At 39.0% G+C, this 18,725-nt stretch overlaps 2 protein-coding genes across 7 annotated transcripts in view; one reads left to right on the top strand and one right to left on the bottom strand.

Moving 5' to 3' along the window:
• LOC145312396 (death-associated protein kinase 1-like) overlaps positions 1 to 18,725 on the bottom strand; it is a 463,414-nt gene that overhangs the window by 216,193 nt on the left and 228,496 nt on the right. The window lies entirely within an intron of this gene.
• On the top strand, positions 97 to 16,899 carry LOC145304529 (uncharacterized). Of its 6 annotated transcripts, none has more exons than XR_013874114.1 (9): positions 97 to 253; positions 2,359 to 2,469; positions 2,672 to 2,746; positions 3,057 to 3,131; positions 3,518 to 3,667; positions 12,197 to 12,265; positions 12,545 to 12,627; positions 15,551 to 15,841; positions 16,296 to 16,899. XR_013874114.1 is itself a non-coding variant. In XM_080146437.1 (8 exons), exons 1-8 carry the CDS (start codon positions 216 to 218, stop codon positions 15,613 to 15,615), a joined length of 666 nt encoding a protein of 221 aa, XP_080002563.1. In that variant the 5' UTR covers positions 97 to 215; the 3' UTR covers positions 15,616 to 16,254. The 6 variants fall into 6 exon arrangements, 2 of the variants coding, with proteins under 2 accessions (XP_080002563.1, XP_080002554.1); XR_013874113.1 differs by having other exon boundaries at positions 15,551 to 15,956; positions 16,385 to 16,899; XR_013874112.1 differs by having other exon boundaries at positions 15,551 to 15,956; positions 16,343 to 16,899.

Below are 18,725 nucleotides of genomic sequence, written 5' to 3'. Positions count from 1 at the left end.
ATTTCGCGGATTTTCTTCTCATTTATAAATTTTGTGTAAATACTCGCTAAAAATATATACTCAAGTATAATATTGCTGCTATTTTTTTTAAAAAGTACAGATCGCCATACTATCAATTTGATTTTGTAAATATTTTACCTACCATACTGTGTTTTCAGATTATTTAACATCTTAAATCTTACGTGAATCTTTGAATTTTTGAAAATTTATTTAAAATGGAAATGGCTTACAGAGGGGCGTTTTATCCTGGAAGGTAAATGAACTGTTTAAATAGATGTTTCATATAATTTGAGCGTTTACTTATATTTAATTTAAAAGAAACAAGTATTGCAACATGGCAGATTTCCCGCCGACTTACGAACATTTTAAAAGCTAAATAGTATTAACACATATTCAACATTAAATACCTAGTAGTCTGAACAAATATTTCTGTTTAAATCTTTTCTAAAATTACTTTAGTAAATCAAAATATGGACATACTTACATTTTATTGTTGATATAATTAAGGAGATGCTTCACTTGTAACACTGTGACTTCATTATCCTTCTAGGAATCAACAAAATCAAATGATAGGATAACTTTTGACAAGAATTAGTAATAAACAAAGGGACTTTCTGGTAATAATTATAGGGCTGTTAAGCTTTCAAAACTGTACTTAACTATTACAGGAATCATTATGCCAAATTTTAAAGAGGGGGGTGGGGGCGGATGTGCCACTTTTTAAAACCAAAAGTAAAACGCGCATGATCGCAGCCCATAAAAGAGTAACAGATCTACAATTCGGCACAGCAGTTGCTTTTGTGGAGAACAATATGGAACTGTTTCGAATCGAAACCAGCGCTCCCGCCGAAAACTGCCGTTTCCCGCCGAATTGTTTTTTGCCCTTTTCGACAAATTAGACGGTTTTCAATTATCTGAGATAAACATTTTTCTCTCATAAAAATGTCACTTATATTTTCACTTGACACTTGTAATATTTTAAACATGTCAATATTAAAAATGTAAATTCTTGCAAGTGTCAAGTGAAAATATGTATAAGGGAAATTTTTATGAAAAAAAGAATATCTGAGATGATTGAAAAGTGTCTATTAAGGCGAGAAAAGGCAAAAAAAATTCGGCGGGAGTGGCGGTTTCGTTTCGTCACAGTTCCATATTGTTCTCCACAAAAGCAACTGCTGTGCCGAATTTTAGAGCTGTAACTCTTTTATGGGCTGAGATCATGCGCGTTTTACTTTTGGTTTTAAAAAGTAGCACATCCGCCCCCCACCCCCTTTATAGGAAAATATTAACGTTTGAGCTAACTGTCACAAAATTCGAACCAATCCTTATTATAGAAAAGCTTCGCCATTTAATAGATAAATAATTTAAGCATATTAGAAATATTGTAAATCATGACCCAGCCGCGCTACTATAAACATATATGCATGGTGTGGGGTGGTCCTTAGTGCTTAATTATTTGGCTGAGTGTATAATTATTAAGACTGGCTATATACAACTTTGCAATATTATACACCTTAGATAATAATTACCATTCGGTTCTAATAATTCAAGGATACACCATTATTGGAAGAAACTTATATTGCAATTTTACTGAAAAAGAATGAGAAACACTTATTGTCTGTTTTTAAACTAAATAATTATGTGTGGTAAATAAATGGTACTTTTAAAACCTCCCTCCCATAAATTGAAAAGATTATTTTGAATTACTGTTGAATAATTTTTAACCTCTACGTTTATATTCTAGTTCTGAAAAATTTTGAATACTTTCATTTAAATGTTTTGTAAAGTTTTATCCATTGATTTTAGATTGGATAATTACATAGGGCAAGCTTAATGACTCTGATTAGTGAGGCTTCTTAAATCAATTTATTTTACCCAAGTATCTAGCACCTAAAACGTGGTTTATAAAATAAATTAAACTCCGTTGGTACACCCTTGAATTTAGGCTTTTAGATTGTCAAAATATTCAAATTTTTGTTTTAAAAACACCTCAATTATCTTAAGATAAATCGTATAATTCAAGGTTTTTTAGAATTTGAAATTATTAAGATTGAAACTTTTGTTCAAGTTAATGAATTCGTGTTCTGACCAGACGTTTGCAGACATTTTAAAATATTAAATTATCCCTACGAAGTCTCAGCTTTTATATAGGATCAGGCATCTTATTTGGTCTGTCGGTATACCGCTCATGCTCTTTAAGAATAATGGATAAATTTGATTTTTGTGAGATACATCGGTTTTGTTTTCCAATGTATAACTTTTCCATAAATATATTTGTTTGTCGATCTATTAAGATTAATGTGATGATTGTAATAGTATAGTGGTATATTAGATATTAAATTTAGATTTTAATTTCAGGTTAGATTTGGTGCTTGACCGTTCATGGGAGGTGCAGCCAGTGACCTGGAGCCAGCTTACCTGGTGGGATCCCATCCCTTGCGGTCAAATACTCATGTCACATTTACACAGGGACACATGGATACGTAAAATATCAACAACAACAAAAAGACTTGTGTATATTATACGAATCTAATTGAAATATAGTTTTCATTGAGAAATTGTATTTAGCATAAGTTGGGGGACAATCAACGGCCAAATTTCACCATTCGAATACCTAAATCAATTCCACCTTAATTGAATGTTGGGTGTTATCCATGAACTTGCAAAGCAGAGATGAGTTTGGTATGTATCTCCCCTCTCCAGCATTCAGTACACATAATAATCCACCTACTCCACAGAAACGAAGTTAAGTTACTTAAATGGATATTGGATATATTATTACTTGGATATTACACCAGATTTTCATGTTTTTTTGATAAAATAAATCTCACAGCGGACTAAAATAACTGACCAATAAATGATGTCCATTTTAACAACCTAAATGACGACAATTTTTACCCTGTAATAATATCCATGTACATTCTATATTTAATATTACTTATAAAAGTAATGTTTTTGGCTTTTTTAAGTAATTGTCATGTCAACATTAATACTAATTATTCTACTAGCGGCAAGCTCCCGAGCATATTAGGGCAATTGATTTCATTTTGTTTTAGGAAAATGCAGCCAACACAATTAAACTTTCAAAATTCCAGTTCTCCAATTCAAATGAGAAGATCCTCCGTAATTAGGTTCATACAAAACATTGCCATCTTTAACATAGAGAAAATAACAATAATAGTTATTTTTAGCATCGTATTATATAAAGCTTTCCGCGGGTATTAATATGAAAAATTATACGATTAAACCAGTTTCGTTTTAATATTCGTGGAGAATTTTCTTGGAAAATATATCAATTTGCCTATAATATTTACAGATTTTAAATTGTTTTCTTTCGTCATTATATACCTATTTGATTTAAGGTGTCATGATATTAATTTTAAGAAGTGTATTATTTACTAATAGTTATAGTTATATAGTCAATTTATTATACTTTTTCAAGGCTTTTATTAGTTTCATATATTTAATTAAATATTGCATGAACGGCTAAATTTGTACGAAAAATTGCCCAAATTAGTAACTCCTCGTTGGTTGGTAACAACTCTCCCCTTGCATGGCCTTTGCCCCCCTCCCCTGATTCATTTACATCTGTGTTCCTGCCCAACCTGTCGCCAGATTCCAGCGGTCACTTCAACTATTCTACTCTTTCACCAACAAAAACAAAGAGGTATTTTATAATTTTGCAAAAAAAAAATAAAAACTGTAGATAAAAATACCCCTGATTGGAGAAAATAAAAGTCCTTTCCCTTAAAGTGCCTATCAATCAAATGTATTTTTTTAATAATGGTAGTAAATAAAGGATATAACACCCCTTTATCCCCCCCCCCCCCCCACTTTTGCACACTACTCATTTTCTTCCATTTGATATTTTATCGAGATACTTTAAACTGCACAAAGTTAAACCTAATCAGCAATAATTTATAATTTATGTGAACTGATTGGTCATTTTCTGATACAGCCGGGGGCCATTTTCAACATTTTAAAGTGCATTATTTGTTCATACGTGTATTAACAATTATTATAGCCAAGATGACCACTTACATAAGTAGCGAAGATCTTAAAAATATAACATATCTTAACAAGAACAGCAATGTAAAACGAAAGGGTAAATAGTTTTATGATGGATTTACTTTAGTTAAATCACTTTACATTAATCTTACATTAAAATGATTATCAATATTTCACATGGCTTGTTTGATAATAGCCTTGTTACCTTTCATCTAAACATTGTGCATCTTAGGTTTGGGGATTTAAAATCTAGTAATATCTTTAAATTACGATTAGATTATGATGAAAAATGGTGTTGAATTACCTTTAAAAATGTTTTATTTACTTGCTTAAGGACATTTTATTTCATCATACATTTCATTACCTAGATAACATAATAAAGTTTTTGACAAGAAAAAGTTTAGATTTCAATTTTTAATTCTTAAAAGTAAAACACGAAATAATTAAACTTGAACCAACTGATCTTACATCCTTTTTCCTCAAATGTTAGGACAAATATAATAAATGTAAATTATTTATTATTTTACTAAAAGGAGATTTTTTATTTTATCTTATTTAGCTCAAAATTATCTCTCTCGTTAATTTTCTATTTTATATCATAAATAATCTATTCTTTTGAAACATTTTTGAAATAAATTGCATTTTCTACCATGTACTCCTTAGTTTAATGATCTGGTTTTATTTGAAATTGAAAAAAAAGAGTTAAATATCCATTTACTCTGGAAATATATGTTTAAAATGATAACGAAGTAATGTAACTGATTAAAACTAAATACATTTAATAGAACTATCCCTTTTGGTCTAATTTACTGTATGTAGTATTTTTCCCTATCCTAATAGCTTTGTAGTCGAGTCTGTGTATATCTGACTTTAATTAGGGGTCATTAATTCAAATCAATATTTCAATTACAGAATAAATGGAATAATTAACATTCAATTTTAATTTGATTATTACTCATAAAGATTGCAGATATCATTTCATGTCTGGGGTTCTCTCTTTTCCAACTAAATGGATAAAGGGAAAATTTTAATGTTCAAAAAATAAAGAATGCAGTCATTGTATTATATATTAGCGTCTTTGCTTCCAGCATCTAAGGGATCTTTATTTTAAAGAGTAAGTGTGTTATGCGGCAACTCTGGGCCATACAGAAACCAAGACATTATAGTGATGCTACGCACCCAGCTAAATCCTGTTATTCTACAATTGTAAAGCCACCTGAAAATATGTCAGATAACGGTATTGATTTCATCTCTCAGTTGTCCTGCAAATGGAGGGAGGGGTGTTACCCCTCCCTCTCCCATCTTAAGCACCGGAACCTTCCCCTTCAACCACCAAGTTATCAGCACCACCTCAACCCTGAGGATAAAGGATCTAAGCCTTCCCTCACCTGATAGAATCACCCCCACACAGACTGTTGTTGTCACAGTAATCATCAAACCTTCCCTTTTTAGTACCCAGACCTACCACTCAACCCCTCTATGCTTATCTACCTATTGTGCTGTTCCATGGGCTATCCTGCCTTCCCCGGACAGGGATAGCCATCTACCTAACCATTGCAACTATCTATGTTCTACTTGTATGATTTACCTTTAACTATCTTTATTCCTAATCCATATGTATTTATATTATGTTGTACAACTTTAGTAATCCTTAGACCTTCAATAAAGGAACAACTGAATAGATGCTGTTTGTTATTTAGTGATTGTTAGAGAAGCGTAGCCTCTCTATAGTAAGGTGTCCACGTCTGTTCACACTGCCGTAGTCTTTTCGAACTCTGGTGTCTGCCATTTATCCTAGGCGGATACCACAACTTTTGGTGACAGCTGTGTGAGATTACGGCAAACCACAAGTGTAGAGCAGACGCGCAGCTGAAGCTAAGGTACTCCCAGCAGTGAAACTGGCAAAAACTGACACAAGCAACCTGAATTACCCACCCTGGATAGCAAGGTCTAACTCTGCATCCGGCAGTTGTGGAAGCGAAACAGCGAAACTTGACGGAGAACCGAGAGAAGCGCCGACATCTAACGGAGAATTGAGCGCTCAAGGGCTGAAACAGGCCTGCGGACTGGCTGAAACAGGCCAACTAAGTGCAAACGGCTGAAAATAGGCCAACATTTACTGCAAGAGATAGCAGGATTCGAACCAGCGGCGCTAGCAGGACGGGACATTCCCTGCCGCCATCAGCCGGATTCGGATACACGGCGCTGCAGGACGGGACATTCCCTGCCGCCGATAGACTGAAACAAGCCAAGGATTCGAACCAGCGGCGCCGCAGGACGGGACATTCCCTGCCGCCAACAGTCGGATTCGGATATACGGCGCTGTAGGACGGGACATTCCCTGCCGCCGATAGGCTGAAACACGCCAAATAGCTGCGAGCTGCGAGCCAACATACGAGTGTAGTGTACCAAACAGAGGAAACTACGTCAACTCCAAGTATCCTGAGAGGCTACAGCGCAGCCACCCATCTAGAAAAGCAGATATTATATCACATTGTAGGGATTACCACCCTAGTGTGATGGCTAAACAATAGATTTATGAGCAAGGATTGGCAAACAATTTGTTGTGTATTGTGATAAAACTAAAAATAGAACAGGCTTGGTAAGCAAATCTGTTATGTATTGTGATAAGGCCAAAAATAGAATCTAGATGTAATATAACAATGCCTTGATAAACAATCTGACCACCCAAGCCTCCTGCACAACAAATACACCCTTTATTCCAGAGGAAAGGGAGGGGCCCACTCTCCATTGAAGAGAATACAATCAAGGTGATATAACAATAAGCCTAGGATTAAGGAGAGAGGGCAACATTACCTCATCACACAGTTACCTCAAACCCACAGCACTCCCCCTTCCCCACAGGGGGAACGGACAGCTTTACCCCGTCCCCTCACGCGCTTCCCCCCTCCTACCCACACTTGACTAAGTCCGCCCACGGTGTGGAGCTAGCGATCGGGAGGACAGAGCGCCATTTACGGGTCGCGCAACCGAGTGCGGGACATATCATAAAATTCAACGGACAAAGCGGACCAATGAGAGAGCGAGTTGAGGGATAAGTGCACGTTTTACCTGTGTGCGCGGATTTGACGGTGCGTAAGCGCGCTGCAAGGAAAGGAGATTTCACGCACACACACACACACACACACAGGAGAGGGGCCACTCTATAGCATACAACAGAGATATTTTTTTAGAAGAAAAACTTGCAAGCTCCTCCCTCCCTATCTACAGTGTGATAAGGAAAACTAAATCAGTTCCTTAAACCCGCTCAGACCCTCAACATCTTCCTAGCCCTGCCAACCCTACTTCAAAGCTGAGTGGCTAGTGAAAAAAATATATGTATATATAAATACCCAAGTGATAAATAGTGTTGTTTTTTGTATCATGGGTGCAAGTAAGTGAATACTAACCTCACCATACAACACTGGAGACTGATATGGTAACTGAACGAAAGTACGCCCACCCTGTGGACATAGCCTGACTTGATGCCCCACACTGGGCAGTGGTGGTGTGTACCTTGACCATAGACCCTCATGGTTGTGAACTATATACAGAGGAAGCGTGATTTTTTTGAAGCAAGGAGGAAAGCTAGCTAGCTCTGGGGATATTCCTATACACGTATATATATATGGGAGTGTAGCCATATATATAGATAGCCTACATATCCATATATCTACTAGCGGATACGCTCCTAGAGACATCTATGGATACCTAACATATTCCCTTTTATCTCTAAGCTAAGATCCGCTGGTTATCACAGGAATCAAGAGCTATACTGGAAAGGAGAACAACTCAGGCTCAACAGTTAAACAAGACGCTGGCACCAACAGACGAACCCCCTGCTACTTATCATGGGGACGCTCCAGCCACCGAAACTCTTGAGCCAGGAGGACAGAGCCTACGGCTACGTGGACTACCACCCTAATTACACAGCTATAGTATCTATAATAGGGGTGAGCCGGCTCGAACCTCCTTGCGGCGCGGCTACTCTACTCTGCTCCTATATCTACAAGATGAGAAATTGTCAGCCCCTAGCCCGACGTGCGGCAATAGAAGACATTCCTGATTGGGCATTAACTGTGTGCCTAGGCATGCTGCTGGCACTGTGGTGGACAGAAGTCTTCATTTGGACCATAACCACCAACATCTGTACCCCACCACTCTCTGCTTCTTCATACAAGGTGCTGCTTCTGTTATTACTTTGGCCTACTGTGTTGAGTACAGTGAACATAAAACACATGCCAGGTCACAGACCCCTGGTTCCTGAGATGCCCTTGTCTGGAAGGGTGACTGAATGTCCGCTGCACAGCTCCTGTACAGTTGGTGCTCAACGCACGAGAAATGGAGATACTGGACTGGGGATTGTTGAACCTGTATGTGTCCTCCTGGGGGTGTTGAACGATGCGACTGAGCCTAATGAGAAGGTGACAAGCTTCAGAGACTTAGTGGCCAGCCCCAAGATGGACACTACCACCAGAACTGAGACTCCAAAGGGGCCCAGCCTTAGGGCCAGTACCACCTGTGTCTGGGGTGGAAAGGTCCTCCCTGGCGCTGGCCTCACCAACCTGGAGGATGGGGAGCTGTCCCAGGGGAATAGGCTCTTCACCCAGATGCCCGACGCGTACCTGGGGGTGGGGGAGTCGCCACCCAAGCCTCCCTGGGAGCCCCCAGGCATGGAACGACTGGGGACCGGCCTAAGGATGGGGAATGGTGACCTGCTGCAGTGGAAGGCTTTACCCAGCACGGAGGGAGCAGGGTTGACCAGCAGCAGTGAGGCTGTTCCCCCACACTCCAAGACCAGATGCCTCTACTCTGTTGAACCACTGCACATGACCCAGCCAAGTCCCCCCATGCTGCTGAAGATGGAGGCCCACCAGGATGCAGAGCTCCAACTAGGGAAGTCAATAAGAAGGCCACCCCCTGCCAAAACCAGAACCACCGCAGGGGCTCCCCACCAGCAGCTGGCGGAGCCTGGCAGGGACGCAATACCAGCTGGCAACTCTGGCCCAAATCAGGTGGCTACCAACAGCCTGCTGGCAGTCCAGAACACAGTTCAGGCTACCATCAGTATGGCATCTTCTGGGCCTTGCTGGTTCAACTGTGGGTACCTGTCCACACACTGGCCACAGGTACCCCCCAGAGATCATAGCCCCCCTTCCGACTGGCACCATCAATGGCCTTTGCTACCAACTACCTGGTGTAACCAGAGGCAGGATCCCTCATGTGGAGAAGCACCTGCAGAAGCTAAGGCCGAGGCTGGCCTCGCCACCCAGGAGAGGAGAGCCGCTGTTGGATGGAAGGGACCTGTGTGTATGGGGAGGAGGCTGAATGTAACCAAGGAGCCACCACAAGCAGCCCAGCACTGCCTGGCCCCTAGTAGGGGAGACCCTGTTTGTCAGCTGGTGCCCCAACTGGAGGAGGAGAGACCTGGCAGGTTGATACACCCTGGGGAAGCCGGACTGATGGGACCCAGCTGGACGAAGGAACGCTGCCGCTTCAACGGCCACACAGCCGCCAAGTGTAGAACCGGTTGGGACCAGGCAATGAAGAAACACCAGGCAGCCCAACAACCTGCCTACAACCAGTCTGACACCCAGGTCCACCTGGAGGGAGATGCCCAGCCGTCACCCCAACCAGCTGCCGCCGCTGGGGCCGCGGCTACCCAGGAGTCTGTGTCTCAGATTGGGACCATAGTGGCCAGGATCAACGTGCTGGGAGGAGCAGCTGAACCCAACCGGGTTGGCCTGGACCTCAGCCTCAACCACATGGGACCGGTGTTTGTGCAGCCAACCAACATTGCGGAGCCAGAAGTCCTGCGGCCTCTGCCGGTCGGCCTCAACATGATGGTACCCGTCAGACCGCGTCCCCCGAAGGAGGAGGTAACCCCTGTCACCCCCAGCAAGAGCCGAGGGGCGCTACCCAGCGCCACCGGGACGGTGTACGGGGAGGCCCTGGCGGCCGCCGAGCGGGAGAGGCAAGAGGCGCTAGCCAGCGAGTCTGAGTCGATGTATGGGACGCCAACCGGCGTCGCCACCTGGAAGGAACGAGAGGTGCTTCCCTGCACCACCAAGCTGATGTCTGGGGCGACAACCGTCGCCGCCACCTGTGAAGACTGGGGGGTGCTATCCAGCGCCCCACGCTGGTGCCTGGGGCGACAACCGTTGCCGCCACCAAGAGACCTGGACCCCTGTGAAGACTGGGGGGTGCTATCCAGCGCCCCCACGCTGGTGCCTGGGGCAACAACCGTCGCCGCCACCGAGATACCTGGACCCCGGAACGAGCCCGCAGCCCCAGAGGAAGGGGTGACACCCGTCATCCCCAGTCAGCCAGAGCCCCCAGCCAGCAGGGAGAGTCCAGCTGTCCCTCACCCTCAACTGCATCCAGCTGTCTACCTCCCTCAACCAAGCCAGGGTAATTGTATTGCACTGGTGTACCAGGAAGTTTGTGCTGGGTCAAACTTGCCTGCGCCCCCTGCATCTGCCCCAGGAACCAGGATATCAGCCATTACCAGCCAAACTGAAGAAGCTTTGACCGCTGCCTGGGGAGTAACTCAACTAGATGCGCCAAGTGCCGAGCCTAACCATAGAAGTAGAGGATCCCCAACAATTATGTCTATCCAAGATGGAGACGATGTGCCTGGACACCTTCAGGCTAGGGGAGGAAATCCGGAGCCTTGTGCCTCCAGTCCACCAGCAGCAGTGGCCGTGGATGGGCCTGTCCCCCAGCCAACTAGAGCGGAGCCACCCTTGCAGATCCAAGACAGCCTCCGGCACAGGGGATGGACTGTTACCTTCCCCTACCCTGCAGGTCTGACTGCCATGCACCACCCTGCCAATGTCCAGGATGAGCCTGAGGGAGGCAACGCTCCTACAGTATGGCAACCACCACCTGCCCGCGTTGACAGAGACCCTGGAAGCCGAATGAACCTGACCAGCCCCGAGGGCAAAGAAGCTGCGCCTGCATCCAGTAGCCAGCCTGCCAGCAGCAAGGTGACCAACACGATGGAGACCACCAGCCCAGTAGAGAAACCTGAAGAGGTGTATACCAGGCGGCTGTTGATCCAAGCCCCCTCATGTGCTGTGCCACCCCTGGAGGTTGCCAGGGTGGCCTCAGAGGTACACATCCAACGGCCAGAACATCCAACAGGACCAGCTACTCCAGCAGATATAGCAGATTCCGTTCGACCTGGGGAGGGCTGGAGTCTACCACCGTTCAGCAGCTGGTATCCTGGCGGACCCATTCCACAAGGACAACAAACTGAAGGCCGCAACCACTGTCGGAAGTCTGGCGGTGCAGACAACCCCTCCCAGCCTTCCGAGGGGAGAGTTGTGGTATGCGGCAACTCTGGGCCATACAGAAACCAAGACATTATAGTGATGCTACGCACCCAGCTAAATCCTGTTATTCTACAATTGTAAAGCCACCTGAAAATATGTCAGATAACGGTATTGATTTCATCTCTCAGTTGTCCTGCAAATGGAGGGAGGGGTGTTACCCCTCCCTCTCCCATCTTAAGCACCGGAACCTTCCCCTTCAACCACCAAGTTATCAGCACCACCTCAACCCTGAGGATAAAGGATCTAAGCCTTCCCTCACCTGATAGAATCACCCCCACACAGACTGTTGTTGTCACAGTAATCATCAAACCTTCCCTTTTTAGTACCCAGACCTACCACTCAACCCCTCTATGCTTATCTACCTATTGTGCTGTTCCATGGGCTATCCTGCCTTCCCCGGACAGGGATAGCCATCTACCTAACCATTGCAACTATCTATGTTCTACTTGTATGATTTACCTTTAACTATCTTTATTCCTAATCCATATGTATTTATATTATGTTGTACAACTTTAGTAATCCTTAGACCTTCAATAAAGGAACAACTGAATAGATGCTGTTTGATATTTAGTGATTGTTAGAGAAGCGTAGCTTCTCTATAGTAAGGTGTCCACGTCTGTTCACACTGCCGTAGTCTTTTCGAACTCTGGTGTCTGCCATTTATCCTAGGCGGATACCACATAAGAAGGGCGCAGAAAAATAGCCTAAAAATATACCAAGGCTTAAATCTAAAATTTTAGAGACTAGTGTAAAAAAAAGAGCAGTGTACCCTCCCTCCCTGGTTATTACTATTCGACAATCTTTGACCACATTCAAAATACGCTTAGATTTTATTTATTTATTTATTTCAGGTCGTTTACAATGGTTGATTCTATGCTACTAGGGGCCAGCAGTTCTATCCTGCCCACGCCACCTGACAGGATAGCAACAAACTTTCATTTAATTTATCATCACATTTAAACAAGTTTAATATTTTTATCCTAAAAACATACAATTAGCTTATTTTTAAATAATATCATAATTTTAACGTTAAATAAATACTAGGTTTGCCTTGCATCAGTCCTCCAAAATGCAAATAAAAACTTTACTCTTCTTATGTAAAGCCTAAAGTTTGAGAGAAAAAAAATTAATCTTTGTATTTATATTTTCTTAATATGCAGAAAAGTTTCTTGTAAATGAAGTTTGTCTAAAACTTACAGTGATGGAAAGAAGAGCGGACAGAGATCTTTAACCTTTCAAGTTTTTAATTTTCCATTGCCACCCCCTGCCTTAGCTTCGACAGGTACCCTTTTATAAAAGTAACAAGATCTGTGTCCGTCTGTCCCGAAGGTTATCGGTAACTGATATTGTTCTCCTTTATAGTGTAGCCTCTCTATAGGTTAGTTTTTCTTAATTGAGATATCTGGATGGTTTTATGCCATATTTCTGTTTGTTTCTTTCATTTTAATAATCTTCTAAACAAAACTTATTTAAAGAACTCTACATAAGTAACATAATACCCATAACAAAACACCCCTGTAAAAATCTGCAACTTGAAATTTTTTATACAGTCATGCACGTTAGTGGGTCATAAGGGTCTGTTGGAATACAGAAACCTTATCATACAAAGTAAAAGATGATAAAAAACAAAAATCTTAAACTTACAGTCCTGTAATATTGGGTTTATGTAATATTTTTTTTTCATTTTCTATGGTCGGGTATCTATAATTGAACACTGAACTACATATCCCAATCTTAATGGATTTATTTTTACTTGGATCTTACATCAGATTATCATGTGCTGGCTAAAATAACGACCACCTCCCTTCTACCCTTTACCCCATCACCTCCTCTTCTACTGGATCAATGAACTCACCAATAAGTCCAAAAAAAAAAAAAAAAAAAAAAAATAATAGGGGGGGGATTTTTTTGTTTTTTTGGGGGGTTGGGGGTGTCCCACCCCCCAAGAAAATAGCCTAAAACTACCACAGGACCAGTAGGTATATATCCTGAAGAGTAGAATTCAATTGGTTCAGTGGTTACCGAGATCTTAAGGGACAGACAGACGGACAGACATCAAGCTACTTTGTATTATAGATTGTCCTATTGTAAAATATACATCAAAATATTTAGCAAGTTAAAAAGATAAATGACTAGGTAGATTAATTGGAGCACACCCGTAGACTTTTTTTTCTTGGCTGAATTTAAATTAATTTGTTAGTAACTCCAGGCAGAGCGCAATCATTATCAAAGGGTAGCTGGGGAGAGGAACTTTTATCACAAGAAAATTATAGCAAACTAAATAAGTGAAAACTAAAAGTAGATATTCATATTATATTGGAGGCTTCATATAAGTATTAATATTAATAGTGCACCATGGAGGGAGGGGACTTTCCCTGTTTTTTTTTTACACTAGTCTTATAACGTTTTCTTGTTCATTGGCTTAACAACCCTGGGGACTTTATTTTAGTTTCGATTGGTTGGTTCAATTAGTTGAGTGTCCAAACGTTCAACCACTAATTTTAATCTACAGAAGGGAAAGTATTGTGTATCATCATTGGGGATGTACATCAATTAATTGGCCAATGTCTTATCACTCTAGGTCCCTGATATTGTAATCATGAATTGGGATGAGATACAACCTGATAAAATTATTGATGTCATGCATCTAAATTTAACTATCCCCAACCTAACCAGAATTCAGTAATACTGTGGATTTATTAGAGCCAACCATTTTTGATTATAATTTGTCAAAATAATTAAATTTACATTGAGTAATTGTCTCTCTTCTTGTAAGTGTAAGATATTGTCAGTGTGTGTGTGGAGGCATGATTATGAGAGTGATGAATTAGAACATTTATCCTTTTTCCTGCACTTCACTCTATGAACCGTCAGGGAACTGGGATAAGACAATTTCCAATAAGTTGATGCACTGCACATCCCCAATAATGATACTCAAAAATTTTCTTTTTTTATATTACAATTAGTGGCTAAAACGTTTGAAAACTCAACTTAATGAACCAACCAATTAATATTCAATAAAATTCCCCGAGGTTGTAAGCCCAACAAATCAGGAAATTATTATAAAACTTTGAGGACCAGTGTAATAAACAGTCCAATGTCCCCTTCCTCCCTGAAGAAGAGTCCAACTCGGATTTTGCGCACCTAATAAACAACATAGGTAGATCCTCTGTAATAAAAAAGGAAGGAATATATGTATTTCACTATATTTATCAAATTAAAATGCACTAGCCTTATAGTAAACCTCTCTGACCAATGCCAAGATTTCAAGAGAATTGTGTTATGATCGTTTCACCCGTTTTCGAGATCTTTAAACTCAACACACACTTACATCATTAAGGAATATTAAAAAATTGGTGCATAGTTGCTCTACATTTTTTAAAAATCTGCTTTCCTTAATTGCCCAATCCTTATTTAAAAGTAACAGGATCTCCGTTTGTCTGTCCCTAAGGATCTCGATAACCGTACAACCGATATGGGTCTCCTTTACAATGTAGCTTCACATATGTCCTGGAAAAGTGTATAACTATTTTTTTGGGTGGTTGCCTCACCCAACAAAAAAATCGGAAGAGGTTGTCCCTAGAGGCTAGTACTTAAAAAAAAAATTTTTACAGGTGTTGTTACAGTAAGCTCAAGTGGACAAGTTATGGTGTCCAGACCTCCACCACTATACCTATATTATTTACAGGTGTTGTTACAGTAAGCTCAAGTGGACAAGTTATGGTGTCCAGACCTCCACCACTATACCTATATTATTTACAGGTGTTGTTACAGTAAGCTCAAGTGAACAAGTTATGGTGTCCAGACCTCCACCACTATACCTATATTATTTACAGGTGTTGTTACAGTAAGCTCAAGTGAACAAGTTATGGTGTCAAGACCTCCGCCACTATACCTATATTATCTACAGGTGTTGTTACAGTAAGCTCAAGTGGACAAGTTATGGTGTCCAGACCTCCACCACTATACCTATATTATTTACAGGTGTTGTTACAGTAAGCTCAAGTGGACAAGTTATGGTGTCAAGACCTCCACCACTATACCTATATTATTTACAGGTGTTGTTACAGTAAGCTCAAGTGGACAAGTTATGGTGTCCAGACCTCCACACTATACCTATATTATTTACAGGTGTTGTTACAGTAAGCTCAAGTGGACAAGTTATGGTGTCCAGACCTCCACCACTATACCTATATTATTTACAGGTGTTGTTACAGTAAGCTCAAGTGGACAAGTTATGGTGTCAAGACCTCCGCCACTATACCGGTGAAACAAACATTGAAGTCAGGGATATGTAAATGGAGAATAATTATCGTACAATCTAATCAGCTTTGTTTTAATAAAAATTGATGAAAATGATAATACATATTTATTGTTTTTGTCTTTTAAATAATACTTTGAGAAATCTAAAGTTATCTTAAGGTACCTATATTCAACCAGTTAACTTTATGTGATAAAAACCTTTTTATATTATTTATAATTCCAACATTAATTTTGTGAAATATTAATTCCTGATTTTTTAAAAAATGATATCGTTAAATTTTGTCTGGCTTGGCAGCCGCCATTATTATGCTCGGCGAGGCGGCGGCTTCAGGAAAAATATTAGAAACGGTCGGCGACTGCAGATGAAACATCATTAAAATTTCCTTTTAAAGAAAAAAATCCAATGCATAGGCTAGATCTATAAAATCTATAAAAAAAAGTGGCAATGCAACATCAAATATTTTTTTCCAATTTCTAATAGATTTCAAGTTTCATTTAGGCCTACTCCCTTGCCCCAAGATACAACTAATCGGTTGTTATACAATACAACTTAATAACAATGCCTAAAATCTTCATGAGTAAATTATGAATTATTAAATAGGTAGGAAAAATACATATTCGGTTTTAGTTGTTTAACTTATTCTTTTATTTGAAATGTTTTATTAGTATTTCAAATTATTAATTTAGCTAATACAGCAATAAAATATGTTATTTTAATTTTGGTTGTTTTGTAGTCTATACTAAAGTCGATTTAAACCTATTTTCTATTTTTGTAGGTTTTACATCAATATTTTGTATAATTTATTAATTATGTGAATACTTACCATATTCCCGTTTTAAATTATAAATGAATTGTATGTATGTATATTATTTTAGTTTATATTTATTGATTTTTTCAATCATTTTTGATGTATTTTATCCATATTTTTAAATTTTCCAAGGGACACAATATAGATGCCCCCTTTCAACTTTCACTTTAGAATTTGGTTATGTGTCTCCTAATAATCATTATTTTATCCTCTTTATTATATGTTATTGTCGATTTTATTTTATATTGTATCTATTTATTTATTGTTTAAATGTTATCATGTTTAAAATTAAACATTTCTTTTAATGTTAGAATGTAATGTTAATCAAATTTTTGTTATAAAACAATTATTTCTTTTTGTAAATGTGATTTTTGTGTACATATATTTTATGTTATATTATTCCTATTATATATAATTCAGATATGATTTATATTTATTATATTATGATTGTCTTGTTATGTTAAATATAAAGTTTTATTGCATATTTAATGTCTGTTTGAAAAGAAATTATATAACTTTATTTTTCCCGTTATTTCAAACTATATATGTACAATAAACTTTGAAATATTTGTAAAAAGATTTGTAAAATGTAAAGCTAGATATCTTCAAGGGGTGTTTCATATTTCACCCCCCCCCCCCCCTCTCCCCAAACACACACGCAAATCAAAGGGTCTGAAACCTTTCCTGAGATGGGTTTTTGAAAGAAGAATGCCTTGTTTTTTCGACATTTTTTTGACCTGAGTATACAACTATTTATTTAATTATTTCGCTTTTGTTGGTACGGCTTTTATAGAAGAAAAAAAAAATCTCAAATCCATTTTTGCTGTATATTAATTAATGCATCTTTTTAGAGCTTTATTAGACATTATACAAATGGGTGAAATAATAATTTAAAAATTTTGAATTTCTAAGTTGTATACTCTGTTTAAATCCTACGAGGTATTTACATAATAATGATTGATTGAACGAAGACGACAGGTCTAAAAAATGTCGAAAATTTTTCTTTCCAAAACCCTCTGGACTAATGCAAATCTTCCCTATAATTTTCCTATCTATCGGTTCAGCTGTTTGCAAGATCTTAGCTTACACAAATACAGCCATCCTGTTACTCTAATATCTAGAACAAAATGTGTTCTTAAGATGTCAATTCTTGTTTGTTTATTTTGAAGTTTTGAGTATTTTTTAAATTACTGGATGTATGAATTCAAAGTAGAGTAAAAGGGATCGTTAATGTCGGCGAATAATGTGTAATTCAAAAAAAAATCGAATATACTAAAGTACGTTGATGAGTGTCGCATCTTGATCGGTGGATATTTATTCATTAGTTATTTTTAGAGACGTTTTGCAAACTTAGACAAGATGAGAAAATGCGTCGAGTAGAGTCTAGAATACGTAGAAATCATGAAAATCTATTTCTAAGCTTGAATATTTATTCTTAGAAACCTGGTAAAGCCCTAAGCAAGTAAATTTAGTCCCTGCAAATTGTTGCAAATTATAACTTGGCTTCCAGTTAAGGGATAGCGCAGAAAATTTATAATTTACAAAAAAAAGTTTACAAAACGATAGCTTTCTGTATATGCGTTAAAATCTACAAATTCATAATAGATATATACTTTCATTTTTACTATCAATAAAATATGCCTAAAAATATGGATTGAACATCGAAAATAAAGAATATTTTTTTCCAATATAAACATTAAGCAACTTCATCAACAAGAGAACATAAAACCATAAGGTACGATTTTTTATTTGGGGAAGATGAATGAAAGTAAAAAAATGCACTTTTCCTTTTTAAAAGCTGTCTCTTTAATTGAAACAAATTATGAGGACTGGTAGGCGAGTAAGTAGGTAAACAAGAGATACTTGGATAGTTCAATATTAAGGATAAATTAATTATCCTCTTACTAGCCCCAGTTAAATGTTGAAGCGAGAAACAAAATTAACGCGCTTCGGGTGCCTTACTACTTTAGGTATGCTGTTTTAACTTTTTAGTGGGTGGGTGGAAAAAAATACACCTAACTTGTTGTCTGTAATACACCCCTCCCCTTCTCTATTTTGGGTGTCAAAATATTCGGGTGCACATGCCCCTCTGGCAATATCCTCTGCAGCCATTGTTTCCGTTAAATATTTTAATTTAAGTAAAGTTTTTTGTAACAGTCCTAAATTTCTGCAGTGCACTTGTACCGAATATTAATTGTAATATGCTTGTAGGCCTGAGCCTAAATAAATACAATATAAATTGTTCCAGATTTATGCCTAGAATTCACTCATACAAATGTGTACGAAGAAAAAAATAAATTAGAAATAA

This window comes from Acartia tonsa, chromosome 2 (assembly GCF_053477335.1).
Source record: "Acartia tonsa isolate MP-2025a chromosome 2, ASM5347733v1, whole genome shotgun sequence".
In the NCBI taxonomy this organism is placed as follows: domain Eukaryota; kingdom Metazoa; phylum Arthropoda; class Copepoda; order Calanoida; family Acartiidae; genus Acartia; species Acartia tonsa.
Note: the sequence above shows the minus strand (reverse complement) of the source record. Positions and strands in the feature narration are given on the sequence as shown.